This window comes from Calonectris borealis, chromosome 2 (assembly GCF_964195595.1).
Source record: "Calonectris borealis chromosome 2, bCalBor7.hap1.2, whole genome shotgun sequence".
In the NCBI taxonomy this organism is placed as follows: Eukaryota; Metazoa; Chordata; class Aves; order Procellariiformes; family Procellariidae; genus Calonectris; species Calonectris borealis.
The window spans coordinates 51,265,180-51,281,996 of NC_134313.1; the positions used below are offsets into that span (position 1 = coordinate 51,265,180).

At 38.9% G+C, this 16,817-nt stretch overlaps 1 protein-coding gene across 1 annotated transcript in view; it reads left to right on the forward strand.

The window, feature by feature from the left end:
- The first annotated feature begins 4,152 nt into the window (after nt 1-4,152).
- CHST9 (carbohydrate sulfotransferase 9) overlaps nt 4,153-16,817 on the forward strand; it is a 90,816-nt gene continuing 78,151 nt past the window's right edge. Inside the window, exon 1 of the mRNA XM_075141931.1 lies at nt 4,153-4,361. Within this exon, the coding sequence (XP_074998032.1) occupies nt 4,262-4,361 (100 nt within the window). The 5' untranslated portion in view covers nt 4,153-4,261. The remainder of the gene's footprint in view (nt 4,362-16,817) is intronic.

Consider the following 16,817-nt stretch of genomic DNA (forward strand, 5'->3'; position numbering starts at 1 on the left):
GCAAAGATTTTACATTAGTGGAATGTAGATTCCTGAAACTCTTAAATTTGACAATAGTATTAAACAATTTGGCCTCAAAAGTGAATGATTATAAACTTGTCAAGTTTCTAAATTTTTGCTGCAAAGAGGCATCTAAGGCATGTAGTGTTTTGGTCTGCCAGATTAACTGTTTCTCCGTGATGGATAAGAACAATATGTAGTAATCTCTCTCCAATACTCAAAAGGACTCGAAATTTTGGGGTGCGTGGGTCACTATGACATTTTCTGTGAAGGCTTAAGTTGAAACGGATGGGACATTGGGGTCCATACTTCCAAAAGAGATGGGGGGGAGATTGGGCTAAAGAAAGAATCGAGTTCAGTATAGGTGAGAGGGACACAGCAGTTTCTTAGGCTACATGAGTTTCCCCGTAGCAAGCATCCTATCCGGCAGGATGGTCAAGCTGTCACCCAGTGGAGCCGTGTTGCCCAGGACTGGGAGCAAAGAAAGATTTACAGCTTAACTAGGGATGCTGAACCTCTGTCTGGATACAGTTAATCTCTTTTGAAAATACTTAGATTGAAAGTAATTGCTTGTTGGCTCTTCCTTCACAGCCACAAGAGAGCATTCATCTTGATTAAAGAATATTTGCAGGTATTTCCTCTTTGCCAGGACGCTAGAGAGTGTTATCCGTGACCGTTGCTTTTTAATGCTAAAGGAGCAAATTTGTCAGTGTTGTGTGGCCATTTTTCAAGTTCCAAAAGACTCATAGACACAGACTTTTTTAATGTCGCTATCATTTTTTCATATGTGGGTTACAAATCACAATGTTAAATAAATTAAACTACTTATTCAAGCTGAAAAGCCTTTAAAAATCTTATGAGGTAGCAGAATAGCTTCAGATTTTGGATGGGTTTGATGTATTTAGAGTCTAACCTGTGCCAAAATAGGTAGTCTTAATTAAAACTAATGTTATTCTTGTTTAAAACTGATCTTAAAACTTAGCCAACACATAAACAAAGAATACAGTTTCATATAAATTAAATTTAAATAAATTAAACTAATTGCAAGCAGCATGAAAACTCTTGATACAAAGATAATTGCAGTGACTGTAATGGTGGAGTAAATTGGCTTCAGGGTGTGTTTGGTAGTTTAAAAAAAAAAAACGCACCTTGAACTGTTGTTTCCTTTTAGGAACTTCTATCCACTCGAAACCAAAACTACCCCAGTAGAAAAACATCTGTTTTCTTATTCACAGATTAAATTGTTTGGAAGTGCTCATGATTTTACTGTGCATCCAGAAGGTGATGATGCAGGGCTTGTAGATGGTGCTGCATGCAACCATGATGGTGTTTGGGGAAGGTCAGCTGTATATCCTATGCTGTCATGCGTCATGGATGCGTGCGATGGCTGGTATTGCTAAAGGAAAAACCATCGGCACTATTCCTTGGGTAAATCCTTTGGGGGCTGTAGTTTGATTAAACCAGTGTTTCCTGACTTCCTTTGGCGGTAAGGTTTCCATTCCTTCTTTCTGGAGCAGTTTTTAGCTGGATGAGATTTCTGAATGTTACTGTGCAGCTGTGTAAACCCTCATGGTGGTGGCAAGAGCTGGGCGGTCAGGGATGATGAGAGCAAGAGGCTGGAGAGAGCAGCAGGGCCAGCCTACATGCGTCGGAAATGTTTGCGGAGATGTGGTGTGAGGTACTTTGCTTTCAGCATCTTCCATGTGGCCTGAGAAAGCTTTTGTTGCCCACTCAAGGACACTGGTTTTCAGAAAGGAGGGCTGAAAATGCGAGTGTTTTGTGTAGTCAGAGATGGAATCAAGTGACAAAACTACAGAAGTGGGCTTATTTGGAAGCGTGCTGCTATTCATTGTGTGTGTCTGGATTGCTCGCTTTTTTTATTATAAGAAAGTTATCAATCCCAAACAACTTTTCCAAAAGAAACTGATTTGTACTTTGTAGTACCTGCAATTTAATTTGTTTCTTTCAAAAATACTCATTCAGACCTTCATATCTTATTTATTTGGCTTTTTTTTTTTTCTAATCCAGATGCCGTCAACGTCCTGTTACATGAACAACACAGCTTTTGTCTGGGGGAAAACAGAAGAGGTTTGTATTCATTGGTCCTTTGACTAATGGTTCTTGAAGCATTGCTTATGCTGGGAAGCTTCTGTCTTGCCAGCAGAGTGATTTCTGAAGACATGCAAAGAGTGCATTTGCTGCAGGACTGAAGTAAGGTGCAAGGACCTAAGTAAACCTTTTAGGGTAGATAAGGAAGACTGCAAATCTGAGAATGCTGAGGGCACTGTAGGAGAAGGTGCAAGTGATAACAGCTGATGACGAGCTGGCTGAAAGGAGGCTCACACTACCCACACTATAAAAGGCATTTCATAGAGAATTCCCCAAGCATTTTCCTTGGTTTTGCCCAGTCTTCGCTGCTTCCTTCCAATCCTGTGCATCATTACAATAGCTGCAAATAGGTATATGTATGTAATGTGTAGGAAATTCCACCTCTGCAGAATCAAGGCAGAAATAACTAGATGGAGTAAAGCACCTGCTCACCTTCCTTCTGTGTTCCAGGTTTGAACCAGATCCTTCATGACCCATACAAAAAAGAATTCAGACAGAACATTTACATTCTGTTAATGTCTAGCTATCTGCCTTCTACAGAACAATTACATATAAAATGATTAATATTTAAACTGTAGTTTACATTTTCTGCAGGCAAGTTTGTGCTTCAGAGAAGTATGTAGTTTTAATGGCACAGAGTTGGAAAAAAATTCTGTAAAGTTCTGAACACAGTTTTGTGGTTCTTGAAATCTTTTGTCTCTTTCTAACGTAGTTACTTTGTTCATTCAACAGCTATTTTTAATGGGAGTTCCTGCTAAATTGTATCCATATTTTTAGTAACTCAGCAATTATAGATGTAACAGTGCTGAGTTATTTAAAAATACAAACAATACAACGCAGTACTTGTACGTTTCAGAATAACTGTTAAATGCCTGCATTTTCTTTTTCTGTTTATTTGGATGCACATGTACTTTAGCTCTGTTCTTTTAACAGACTTCTCTTTCAAATATTTTTCAATAGGCTGTCTTCCTTTAAAAGCTTGAGTTTTTCGTTGCATTCTTTGCAGTAGTTTACCGGACACTTCTATCAGATATGCACCTAAAAGGGTGTCCATTGTGTTGGACTTTAACACTTTTTCTTCTGCTGTGGGGACCAGTTTCAACAGCTGCTCTTTAGCTTCTAGTAACGCGCTTTCAAAGTGAACACCTTCTGTTTCAGGTGAAGGAGTTGGCTTTTGTATGATCCACAGTGTCTTCTATGTTCTGTTGTTATAAATTGAATTTTATGGCCCCTTTGTGGCAGGTGCAGGGTATCAGGTAAATTACTTCCTTCTTCTGGGCCCTCTGCTGTGCAAGAAGGTGATCTTTTTGTTAAGGTTTTACATTTGATCTCATTTCCATTGAACTTAGTGGCAAGAATTGGGTGCTTGACAAGTCCTTCCCATGTTGCAAAATAGCTGAGTAAAAAGATGATCCATTAATTCCCTTTCTGCTGCGTTACTGATATCGTCTTATGCTGACGTTCCCTAACCCTGCAAAACTCAACTTGGATTCATGTTTGAGGGTAAACATCAGAGTCTGACTCCCCGAAGCGTCGGCTGAACCGACGCCGAGGCACTGCGAGTGGAGTTGTTGTGTTGTGGGGGTGACTGCAGGCATCCTTCCTCGGGCGCACAGGGTCATGCGGTCCAGAAGCAGAGGTGCTGGGTTGCCCATCACGGGGGTGGCAGCACCGGGGTGCAACCCGGCCACCTGGGGGGGCCTCCAGCTGCTGCTGTAGCTTCTCAACTGTGGTGGTTGGTGGGCAGCGGTGTACTGGTGTGACATCTGAGCATCTCGTTTGGGGTGTCACCTCCCTCTGTTACGACAGCAGGCGATGTTCGGCCGTGTGGAGGTGCAATGATCTCTGCAGCCACTTTGAGAAACACTTCTGCTTGGAACTCATCCAGGGGTAGAAAGATCATCAAGACTGTGAACAACAATCTAAGCATTGAAAGTAGTAGGTTGTAAGAGCTCCAGCTTGTATATAGTATGCTGTTTACACAGTCTCTGGTGAAGAATAAAAACGTAACACAAGAACTAGCTCCATCTCTTGTTATTCCAGGTCAGTGTCTCAAGGGAAGATACTGAAGAAGATGCAGGCACGCTGAAAACTTCAGAAAAGTGAGACATGCGTCCTTCTGAAAGCTGAAAAGTAACCCTCTGATAGGGTCATGAACCTAAGACAAGTCTTTGTGTCTGTACTGATGTTTGGAGTAGCTGGTCTACTCCTCTTCATGTATCTGCAAGCTTGGATTGAAGAACAACATACAGGTACGGTAGGTTTTCTTTCTTTCTTCTGTTTGTTGTTTTTTGTTGTTTTTTGTTTTGTTTTTTTTTTATGTAAGTGCATCCATGACTTCAAAGATGATTGTAAACTCTGTTAAATACATGTGGACAGTTGGGGGGAGCCCCCCCCATTTGGCAGTAGAATGGCATTGAAAACAGACTTGTTTTAATTGCTACACTTCATATAAGCATTAAGAAATTTCTTGAGTTGCATGAAAAGATGCCCCTAGCTACCTAATCGTATTTTATCAGCTTCATTTGTAAAAGCAAGTGTTGCAAAAGCATATTGTGCATGCGTGAAGCCAAGCAAGTCCAGTTTAGATATAATTCTGTATGCTGATTTTCTGTGGGTTTTATACATTTTATTTTCTGTGGCAAAGCGATTTTTGGAGAATTACTGCTATGTCTTCTAGACAAAAGTGGTCTTCTAAGCAATAATGCTCATGTGGAATCATCCTATCCCATTTTTTTGTTGTTTGTTTGAGACAGAATTAGATACTGGACTTACAAGTCTTTTTTTATATATAGCATCAGAGTCATATTGCAACTTTGGATAAATCTATGTTAGCATTGGCTCAGGATTACACTCCTGAGTTGAATTTCTGTTGTTCCCCATTTACCATATTTTGGTTTGCACCACAGGTTGATCTAGATTCCTTTATGGATGAAACTAAGCCAGGCTATTTACCTCAACCTCTAGTGGATGCTCAGTTCACAGGATGAGGCTAGAGTTAGTCTGAAGTAACCCTCCTTGAAATGTGTACAGGGTGGGTGTCAGTAAGGTTCTTAACACCCACTATTTTGCTCTGCAGATCCACTTCTGTTGTGCCATGTTACTTGATGGCATATCCTTGATTTTACTTGTATAGTTGTTTTGTTTTGGTGTTTGGGGGTTTTTGTACTTGTTTGGTTTTTAGTTTTTTTTCCCCATTAACAATACTGAATGTTCCCAACTTGTTAAGACGTCCTGACTTCTATGTCCTCTTGTCTCTATTGCTCAGCTTCCATTTCCTCTGTAAGACTCTTACTTTATATTATGCTGATACCATTGTGAAGAAATACATCTGTAAAACGACATTAGTCTTCTGGCTTTATTGATCTGTGCTTTTATTCCGTATGAGCTGCTAGGCTCCGGTGTGTTTTGGAGAGCAGAGGTGGCAGTGGTGAGGGGGTATGTAGTGCATTATTCCTGCAATTTTTTGACACTGACCTTGAGGTTTTTTGTGCAATGATTACAACATTAACTTCAGCTTGTTAATGTTTCTGGGCTGCTCCAAAGTATTTACAAGCTTGTATTAACAAAACTGTTAAAAGAGGTAGTACAGGCTCCCTTTGGAAAGGTTCCCTTGTAATCAGCTGTTGACACAAGGTGCTGGCAGAAACAGAGCACACTGCGGAGGGAGCCTTCCTTGAAAATCCCTACTGTTGTCAGGAATGTTAAGGGCAGATATCCATGCTTTCAGGGTAGTTTAGGAATGTAGATGATGACTGTAGATTATTGATTTATTTACTTGCTGACATTCTTCACATTCCTTGCATTTTTCTTGTGCTGTAATTAACCTTTCTTTCCTTGCAGTGCTCCTTGTTACTATTTCTCACTCTGTTTTTTCCACTCCTTTCTTTTGTCTGTATGTATCTACCATTAAAAAGAAATAGGAAAAATATAATAAAGGGGGAATTAGAACATACTGTGTTCTTCTGGGCTTTCTTTGGGGTTTTCTTTGATGTATTGCCATAATCTTCTTCGGGAGAGAGGCTTCTCCTTGTACATACAAGTCATTTCCATGTAAAAGCATTTCCATAATAAAATGGAAACTATCGGAGAATAACAGAATGGTTAGTGAGCTTAAAGTGTGACTGCAGTTTGGAATACCCTTTTATCTCACTGGACTGCTGTTGTGACAGCACTTCAGCAAGATCCAAAAAAATGAATTTTGGCATTCTCTACAGTTGCTAGGTCATGCATGTTGGAAAGAGCATGGCGAAAATCATTCTTTGGTGTCTGCTCTTGCCTCTTCTTCTTCCAATTTAACATGTAGAGAGCCATTCTTTTTTATTTCGAACACCTGTATCTCCTCTAAACCTTCTGCAGCTCAGTTCTCTAATGTTCCCCCCCGTATGCTGCATAAGAGTCGATATGAAATAAAACATGTTTGCATATTCACAATATACATTAGTTTAGTTATGGGCATTTTGCACTCCTTTTTTTTTTCTTTTTTTTTTTTCCCTCTTCTGCTGTGTTTTTCATATTGCCATGTGTTGTGCACTGTGGCTTTTTTGGGGATGAGCTGTGTCTGGAGAATCCCAAATTGACAAGTATCTTTATAAGGATTTTATGTGCTCCTTTAATTGTATCACTAGTCGCACAGCTGTAAGACAGCTAGTTTTAATCTGCAAGTGGCTGAGCGTGTGATTTGATGTTCTATTAAAAAATGGAAAGTGCGCCTCGTGCTTCTCGACTGCCATACTATGAGCCTGTAGAGACAAGTGTTTGTTGTAGGCAGAACTATTTTTATCTTCCACGGTGCCCTGCTCAAGACCTCCAGCATTCGCGTTTGCATTTGGTTGCTGAAGGATGGAAAGTTGGCTGCGTTTGAGTTTAGGAAAGTATCTGTTTTGCACCAGTGAGGTGCTGCTGCTTACCACCCAATTCCTCTGAATAGCTGACTTGGAGCCTTTATAAATCACAATCACTGGAAGAGATAGTACATTTTAATGGATTGTTGTTTGTAATGTTCATACTTATTTCTCAGGCTCTCCTAGCTGTGGCGTGAATTATTCCCAATCAGATTTAGATTTTGTGGGGAATTGGAAAATTGTACGGCAATATACAATTTCCTTGTTAGTGTTTGTCCTACTATACTAAAGTCAGACCATTTGCTTTCACACTCACCATTCTCATTGCCACCTTTTCTCTTTCTAGGTTCATAATTTTTCACACTAGACCTAATGCCATTTTTCTTTCAGTTTGACTTCTTTCTCTCTTTTTGGCGCTCTTCTTTCTACTCTTTTCACATCTCTGAGATCTCAACTATGATTTGATTCCCCCATTTGTCTTATTTTGCTCTAGACCCGATCTTATCTAAGCATGTTTTTTTCTGATTTACTTTTGCAAGCTTCCTTCATGACTCAAATTTATCCAGCCCAGGAACACCTTCCCTAATCTTTCATCCTGTCCATCTACTTCAGATGCACCCGCAGGTTCGGCAGCTGGATGCGTCTCTTGGCACAGCCATTTCTTCTGCTCCCTCCCACTGCACTTGGACTTTTCAGATTATTTCTTGTTCATCATCCCTATACCTTAAGAGAGAGAAAATCTTTCAGTTAGAGATGTCTAAGAAACAGCTAAATAGCTGCTAGCTACATGGTGGTCCTCTCTGATGGCTTTTCAGAGACATTAGCAGGCTGAGAGAACAGGTGAGTTTCTTGGTTTGGCTCTGCGCGGAGCGTATAAAGACAGGATGATATATCCTTACTTAGATGCAGCAGAGCCCTTCTGTTGGGTGTCTTCAGTTCACTTCAGTGGAGTAGTGAGGAACAGACTTGTCGAGAATAGTCCAACGAGTGTCAACACATACAGACTATATCTGGCTGAAAACTTCATTGACATCGACATTGATAATGTAATATATATGGAGCACTTCAAGTTCTCCATATATACATATATTCATTTATGTATAAATTCATATGCATAAATGAAGCTTGATGTGAATGCAACTAAATCCTACAGCTTTACTTGACAGTTCTCCATACGGTCTTGCATTCTTCAGTGAAAGCATCAAATATTGTGGCACTGATTAAAAAGTAATTACTATTTATTACATGCTTAGTAATTTCCAGCATGTTAATCTTACACAGGGGAAAAAAACTGCTGGGTCTTCCAGAGTTGATGTTGAGTTTTATACCATGAATCACCTGAATTATGGGGGTGTGGGGTGCAAAGGACATTTGCATTTTAATCCTGCTATGTTATAGATGTAAATTGGATTTTTAAGTTAGGGATTCTAATTTTGTGCTTTAAAACTGTTCTTGTTTAGGGGGGCTGATATGTTTTAGTGTGACTGATTACTACAAAATAATCTGAGAATATCTTTGTGAATAGATCTGTATGCTGGGCTTGTGTGGGGTTTTGCTGTGGGGGTTTTTTTTGTCCTCTTAAAGTTTATGTAATTCTCTTTTGTGAAGTATGCCTAGTAAATAAAGGATTATGAAGGACTACTTCAGTGTTTCATGGGGTGCAGTATGACCACTAATTAATGTGAAGGAGGCTGCACTGCCTCTGTCCTCCCATAGATTTCTGGTTCCTGAGGGTGGGAAAGTCTGCCTTTCCCAGCAGTTTTGTATCTCACCTTAAGGATGCTGGGGTTTTTCTGCATGCTTTTGCCTCCCTTTGCAGGGTGTGGGTGGCCAGAGATCCTTCTGCAGGCTGTGTGCTTTCCTGCAGTTTCATGCATCCAGCTTGTGAGTAGCTTCATCACACAGACCTCATCCCCATTCCTCAGGCCACAGCTTTTGTTTTTGTGAAGAATCAGAATAAAAATTCAGAAAAAAATTCCATTTTAAGAAAAGTTCGAAGTTCCATGAACTGACATGAGCTGTCTCAATTTAGTCTGCTATTGCTGTAGCTATCCAGGCTATATCCATACTACCCTGCGTAAGAAGGTGGGCTTTTTCCCCTACTTTGCCAGGCTGGGTAATCCAGGAGGATCTTTTGGGTCCTTTGGTAACCTGGTGAGATATTTTGAGTCTGTGGAGCCTTCTTCCTTATCTTGACACTCTAAGTAGCAAATGAATGTGTGCATACAGACAGTAATATTTAGTCTTTGTTGCTTGTGCGGGTTGATTTTTAATTAAACCTTGCCTAAATGGAGAAACGTTCATGTGGCTTAAAGGACAGTTCACATGCAATGAATCGCAAGGCAACTGTTTACATAGAAGTCATAGTTTTGCCAGACAGTCTTCATTAAATACAATAAACTAATATATTTGTAGAAACCAGGTTTGTAAATAAAGGAGAAAAGGGCTCAATAAAGGTTATTAATCACGAATAATTTAGTTCTTTTAGTAACATTGAAATATTTCTGTTGTAGAAGTTTTGGGTAGCTCATGGGAGTCTTGTGAATTTGGCTGGAGACTGCCACTGGTTTAGCAAAGCAAATTTTCCTGGTTTACAATGCTCAACTATTAATGTTGGGCTGTTCTAAAGAGGCTGGGTGTGTCCAGGACTTACCCTTCTGGTCAGAATATGCTGTTTTCTCTGTGTAAAGTGTTTTTGTTTCTTTGTTTTGTGTTTTTTTTTTTTTTTTTGTTTAAATCTGCCTTGTTATTGGCTTGAAGTACAAAAGAAAGGATTTAATAGGATCAGTAAATGCTGCTTAGAGAGCAGTTATAGAGTTGCTGAAGTCCCAGAAATACTACAAGTTTTTATTAGATGAATTTCACCATATAACATGAAATGGGTTTCCTTCCCCCCCACCCCCCTTTAAGCGGGTGCAAGCTGTAAGGAGAAAACAGTTGTCTTTGCACAAAAAGTTCCATTAAGAAACAGGTAGAGACTGATGCTTTGTCAAACCATAATGATCTAAAAACACAAGTAAAAGCTAAATATAAGAAATGATGGTTTTCAGAGTTAGTGATTGTGGCGTCCCACCCTGTCTTCAGCAGTTGCAAAACCCAGATGCTTTAAGAAAAAGAAGTTAAAATTTCATATTGCAGCCCATAACATTTAAGGCTGTATTTATGTTTTTGAGGAGGTTCTTCCTAGGTCTGGATGTTTAGCAGCCCTCAATCTTGCATCTCATTCATTTTACTTTTATCATTCCTATAACTAAATTGCATCTAATTTTAGAAATCCTTCTTTCGTAAAAGAAATTCCTGCCATGCCGTTTTCTTAAGGGTTTTGTGGAAGAGCGTTTCTGAGTTGGTGGTATGTTTTAATCCTTTGGTATTTAGCTTCCATGTACCAGTGGTATGAAAGAAAGTAAATGAGATGAGTTTTTGGGGCTCCTCTCAGCTATATATTCAATAACATGTTTGAGCAGAAGCCGATGATATTTCATTTATTATTGTGTATAAGCTTTTGACAACCCACCCAACCTTGTTCATACCTAGACCGCAGAGGTCTACTTCTAGAGGGGTGTAGCACATATCTTAATTGTACTGAGGACACCTGAACATACTCTTTCTTGCCTATTTTCAAACAGGACTTTCAAAAGAGGCCACTAACTTTCTTACACCTATAGGTATGTAACTGAACTCACTTCAGAATTTGTATTGTAACTACTGCTGGAGGGTTTTTTGGCTTGATATTGGAACACTTATGAAGTGGGGTGTCCTCTTTCCTGGGAAGGCTGAGTGTGTCATGCTGTCTTCAAAATGCTCTTTTGAATTGGATACGAAACACATATAAGTAGTCTTCACATTGTTTTGCAGTTATTCAGATCCTTGGAGCAGAACATATAGATGACATTTGTAAATGTGATTTTACATGGAGCCCTTAGCAATCATTCTTTCTGTTAAGTATCTATATTTTTTTTTGCTCAATATATGAGTTATTCAACTTTTGTATAATTTTCTAACAGATGTGCTGTCATCGGGTGAAGCGGTCAGTTTTCAGTTATTGTCCACCATTGTGGTTGCTTTTAATAACTTTCCGTTCACAGCACCTCTCCAGTTCCAGAAAGCCCTTTTCTTAAAAGCTGATCATTCAGGCAATGATGCCCTTCAGCCTTGTCTCTTCAGTGCGCTGATTGTATGATGCAGCACCATTTAAGACATACGGATAGCCTTACAAAGCAAGAAGGCTGGAGAGGTAATTTTTACCTGGCAGGTCATCATTTAGAAGTAATAGTAGTAAAACTTTGAGAGAAAAGTTTTTCTGTTCCTGACTTGTTCTGTTTTCCTGAAGTACACTGCACATTTTCAGAATAGCAAGTGGTTGCTGCTGGAGTATGTTTAAGGCTGCTTACCTCTGTGTCTGATGTTGAACTGCTTTGATATGTCACTTGATTACAAACAGCCCTGTTAGAGCATGTGATGTGGTCTCTGCAAAATTCCAAGAGAAACATTTGGTTTCGTACTAGAATTAAATTAGAAATTCTGGTATTTGTTTTTAGTGTGTGTATATACATATAGGTATGCATGTATATTTACTTTTAGGATCCTCTTTATTTACCTTCTTTGTGTGGGAGTAGGGACTGCTGGTAGGAGAAATATTTTAGAAGAAACCTATCTTCTCACAGCAGTCAGATATTTGGATACATGGGGATCAGTTTATACGGAATGGTTTTGGTGTTCAGTCTCAAAAGCCTTTGATTCTGTCTTTTTGCTTCCATTTTACTCATTTGGTGTTACTGTAAACAGGTTATTGCTATAAATTAGCGATATTTCTTGATCATCTTGTAACATCTGTGAAATAAACATTTAAAGATCAGGAGCATGACATGTTACAAGTAATGGGAGCCATTTCAGTGTATGAGGGATTAATGTCCTGCAGATCACGTGTATGATTTACTGGAAAAAACATGATGTATGTCTCAGAGCAAAAGGTTCAAGGAAGAAGAAAATTTCCTTTAGCTTTTTTTTTAAACATGGAAAAACTGGTTTTATTTTTGTTTGGTTTTTTTTTTATTGTTTTTAAAGGTAATCATTATTACATGGCAGCTTGGAGATTGGCTGGGCTTTTAAGTTTGGGTTACTGCTGCCTCAGACAACTGTCTCACTTTTGGTATTTTTTTGTTGTATTTATGTTAATGGCATATTCAAAGAAAAAGAATGTTTCTACATTTTTACAGTATTTCTGTGGAAGGCATTTCGTAACTGTCAGTTTGAAACTGGGAAGATTCATGTCACATCAGCATATAGTGTTTTCTTTCCTAGCTCCTCCAACCTTGAGCCTTGTGGCTATATCTGTGGGAATGGATGTTACTGTCCTCAGCCACAAAGGAGAGTTGGTTGGGTACTATCAAATACTATGTTTAAACAGACAAAACAAAACAAAACAAAAAACCCCCAGAACAAACAAACAAAAGAACACCCTCCAAAGTTTGTTCGTTTCTATCTGAAGTTCAGGGTCAATGACCAAATCAGCTTAAAGGCTCTTCTTTTTGTAAGTAAACTGTAAATATTCATTACTCAAAAAGACTGCAAAATATGCTGTATTTCAAGCATTGCCCTGTATATAGATAAAACTGTTCCCAGATGTGTATGAGCCTCACTTGATGTAAAGTGATGGGGAATAAAATATCACACATATCATTTGCTTTGGATTTTGATTGGTTTGATCTTGATTTAGTGAAGATGTAGTTGGCAGCAAGTGGCAATCAGTATTTTGCCACCTAGAAAATATTATCCCCTGCAGTAGTTCTTTAAGAACTCCCACTCCTTCCAGTCCCACTCATATCCACCAAAAACAATTGTTCCCTTACCACATTGAGAGCCTCCCCACGGTAACAACATCCAAGAGTATCATTGACCTCTATTAAACCTGTGTGATACCTGCTAGCAAATACAATTTGTCCCTCACAGCTTTGTTGTTTCAAATGATTTTGTTTATATTGACCATGCAGCTTTCTATCACTCGATCCTCGCAGAAATTCACAGTGCATTGCCCTAGCAAAATCAGACTGAGTAGGCACAGGTTTTGTCTCTTAATCCTCTGGCTTCCTATGAGCTACACTTAGCACCATCTGCAAGGGACAATGACATGCGTTATCAAAATATCTGAGGAATGATAGAAATCTTCCTTTTTTTTTTTTTTTTGAGGTGACTAAGGATGCTAAGCAAAAAAGATTCAAGACTTCACATCACCCATTTAATAACCATTTTCCTGTTTACAATATTCTAAAAAAAAAAAAAGCAGCACGTGGTCAAAGCTAGCCCTTTCCAAACTAATAATAGAGGAAACGGATGTAGGGACAGTTGACTTAAATTTACTTTTTCACTTTTTTTTTTTTTTGGTTCAGGGATGCTGCAGCTCAGAAGATCCTGGAATGGCAGGGGTGGCATATGGGGTAACTGGTGTTGAGGTGGGGTTGTAAGGAGTTCAGTTCACATGCACAAAACCTGCTGTGAGCCAAGCAGACAACGGGGAGGGGGGGAAACTTGAAGAAAGTCGTGGACTTTGGAAAATTGAGTTTCTTGAGAAACAGAGATAGCAAGGCAATACTTGCCTCCTGGCAAAGAATTTCATTGCCCTAGAACGTAATGGATGATGGCCTAATAGCCACAAAATTTGACATGCACCTCGGGGACGGCTTCTGCATGTCACGGACACTGGGTAACATCCAGAAAAGTAACTGAAGATCAGCAGCCTAAGGTTAAGAATAATCAGAATCAATATTAAATTTCACTGTGAGCAAATGCCAGGTGAAAGAAGAGGAGGTGTTAATTGATTTTGTATTTAATGTGATTGGAATGGAGCAGGTCATTTCAGTACCAATTATAATCTAGCCATAGAAGAACTTGCCCAGCTGTATGTACGTGTGTAAGGGCATAGATGGAGGAAAAAGCTGTTAAAGGCTTGTAATACTTTCTGCTACAGATATATTATAATCTAGGCTTAATACAAGCATGCACTTAGAAACAACTCAAGTGAACTTGGGGTTATTTGGAGTCACACAGTTGTGCTCTAGGTATGTGCATATTGCCTCTTGGTAAATTATTTGCAGGAGAAAAGAGGGTTTAGAGATTTTTGGTTTTGGTTATGATCAATTAGGGAGATGTGGTGTGTGAGTTCTGTTAGCTGCAGAAATATTTGTATTAAATAGAAACAGGAAAATATCAGTGCCTGGTACTCCACCATTCATCCACAAAATAGCTCTGTTAAGGAAAGAAAATATGTCTAATAGGAAATAATAAATATAGTAAACATTGTGTACAAAGGCAGTTTTCTCTCTGACTTGACCATACTTGATATTCTTTCTTAAACTTTTAAAAAGAGCAGACAGACCCCAGGAAGAGAAAGAAACAGAGTTGTTCCTGAATCCTTCTTTTTGTTGCCAAAACCTCATAGTTTTCCAGTTGTTCAGAGCTGCATGCCATGAGAGGTTACTTTGACTCTGTGTAACCATATTGTGTTTTCAGAGAATGGAATAGATAGGAGATAATGTTATGTTTAAAAAGAAAAGTATGTTCCTGCTCTCATGAAGCAGTTGATGGAACAGTTTGGGAACCCAAACACATGTCTGTGCAAGCCTTAATATGAAGAAGGGTCTTGCTTTCTTGGGTTAGGATGGGGAACATGGATCTCTGGTGGAGAGACCCATTTGCTGTGATGCAAACGGTGTTTCCTCTGCATAGCTGTGAGTTGCGGCGTGATTCCCACCATTCTCGTTTGCTCGGGAAGCTGTCCGCTCTGGCCGCTCTTGGCAGCATTTCAGTAGGAATGAAGATAGGGCGGTGTGCGTGTTAAGTAAACTTTGTGGGAGGGTCCGCTAGTCCACTGGAGGGGGCTTGACATCAAGTCCATGTTCTTGAGGGACACAAACAGTCAGAAGAATGCCAAAAAGCTGTTATTGATGGGGATTGGCAAGGGAAAGGCCACCAGCTTTGTCCTTTGTAGAGGGCTTTGGAGAGAACAGTGGAGTAAGAAAAGCTGCAGCTCTTTTGTTAAAGGATGGCTACTAGTCATGGAAGCTTTTAGTTTCTTCCACAAATACCCTTGAGCCTTATTATTTTTTCACATTCATTCTTCCTGACTTTGGCCTCATGACAGTGGCGGTTGAAGGAGAGGTTTTAGTTAGCAAAAACTTAATAAAGCTAGGTCAATAGAATTTCACCTTTTGTTCTGCTAATATATGCAAAATTATTTCTTTATTCCTGGAAAAACGTTTAGTGGCCAAATAATGCAGTGGAATCTGTATTGCAATAGTGTTATTGTATTGAAAAAAACCATACTACAGTATATTGAAGTATTACAGTACATTTTTCAAGTGAAGAATGGCAAGATAAGTAAAGAAAACATATATAGATACATTAATTTTATTTTTGTTTTTCTTTGTTTCTGGCTTTTTCTTGCTATCACTAAAGATTCATTAATGCACTGTATGCCTTGTCCACTACTGAGAACTAATGGATTACAACCTGTTGACACAGGTCATGACGCTTGAATTGTGTGTAAAACGCAGTCTGTTACTTTAAACATGTTACGTATGTAATTCATTAAATGTCATTATTTTAAGATGATTCTGTAATTGTGGTCAAGAATTATGGTACACTTTCCAGAAAGATCTGCACCTCTGTTCTTGATGTAGGGCCAAAGAATCAAGACTTTTCATGAACTTTGGCTTGATTTATAAGCTATTTGGAAACACTCAAGCTGAGTAGCTCCACGGAACAGTTATTAATAAAGGTGACAGAAATTTGTTTTCTTTAGAAACTGAAATTTCCATAGGAATATAAGAGCCTCAAGATGTCTAATCTTTTCTGCCTACTAGTAGTCCTCTAAGAGGTCATCGAATACGTAAAATCCTGGCACTAGGGAAGAAACAAATCTGTCATGTTCTGTGATGGAAGGGAAAGAAACAAGGCAGGAAGGTTGGTAGAGGGACTGGAATTTACTTGGGTGTGTTTTTCTCTTTTTTACTCTTTTGCTGTGGGAGTTGATGAATTATTAATGCAATAATAAAGTCCATTTGATATGAATAGACTCCTAATCACTAAAGAAATTACTTGTAGGAGCAAAATCATTAGAGTGAGAGTTGGCTGACTGGCCCCTGATTAAATGATATCCAATGAAGCAACAAAATATAAAACAAATGTATTTTTACAAGAACTGTTTGATGATTTTTCTTCTTCCTCTGTTTGATCTTATGTCAAAGTTTTGCCGTTGCAGTCTTGGGACTGGTAGCAGAGGGAAGGAGATGATAAATGTGTCTCAAAAAAAACTGGTTTTGCCCCGACTTTCAAATTTGTTTCATTGGGGCGGGGTGGCAACACAAAGTATGTGTGAAACATTAGAAATAATATGGACATTGTTGTTGTACTTTTTGGATTTTTTTAGATTTGCTTTATCCTCTTCCAGATGGCAAAATTAATTTCACCCTACTTCTTTTCTGTTACAATTTTTCACTTCAGTGTGTCTATTTTGGAGATGAACAGGCAGATGAAACTGTGCTTATGTAGGCTGAGGTAGTTGCAGTGAGGTATAAATACTTCATGATTTATTTAACCTTTGAGCAGAAATTCCTTTCTGGTAGAATTAATCTGCAAATAGCTGCTACCTCTTAAGTTATGACTGATCATGCAATATAACGAAACTCTATTAGCATCAGGTTTAGGAGTGATATATGTATAAATTTAATCCAGGTGAAACTGCCAGATGCTGTGACTGACGGGTGGGTTCAGAGTATTCTAGGCAAGTAGAGTCAGCCTTGCCTCTCTAGCTACCAAAATATGCATATTGTGCGGGTGGCCTTAATATGCTGTAAATAAAACATAGCT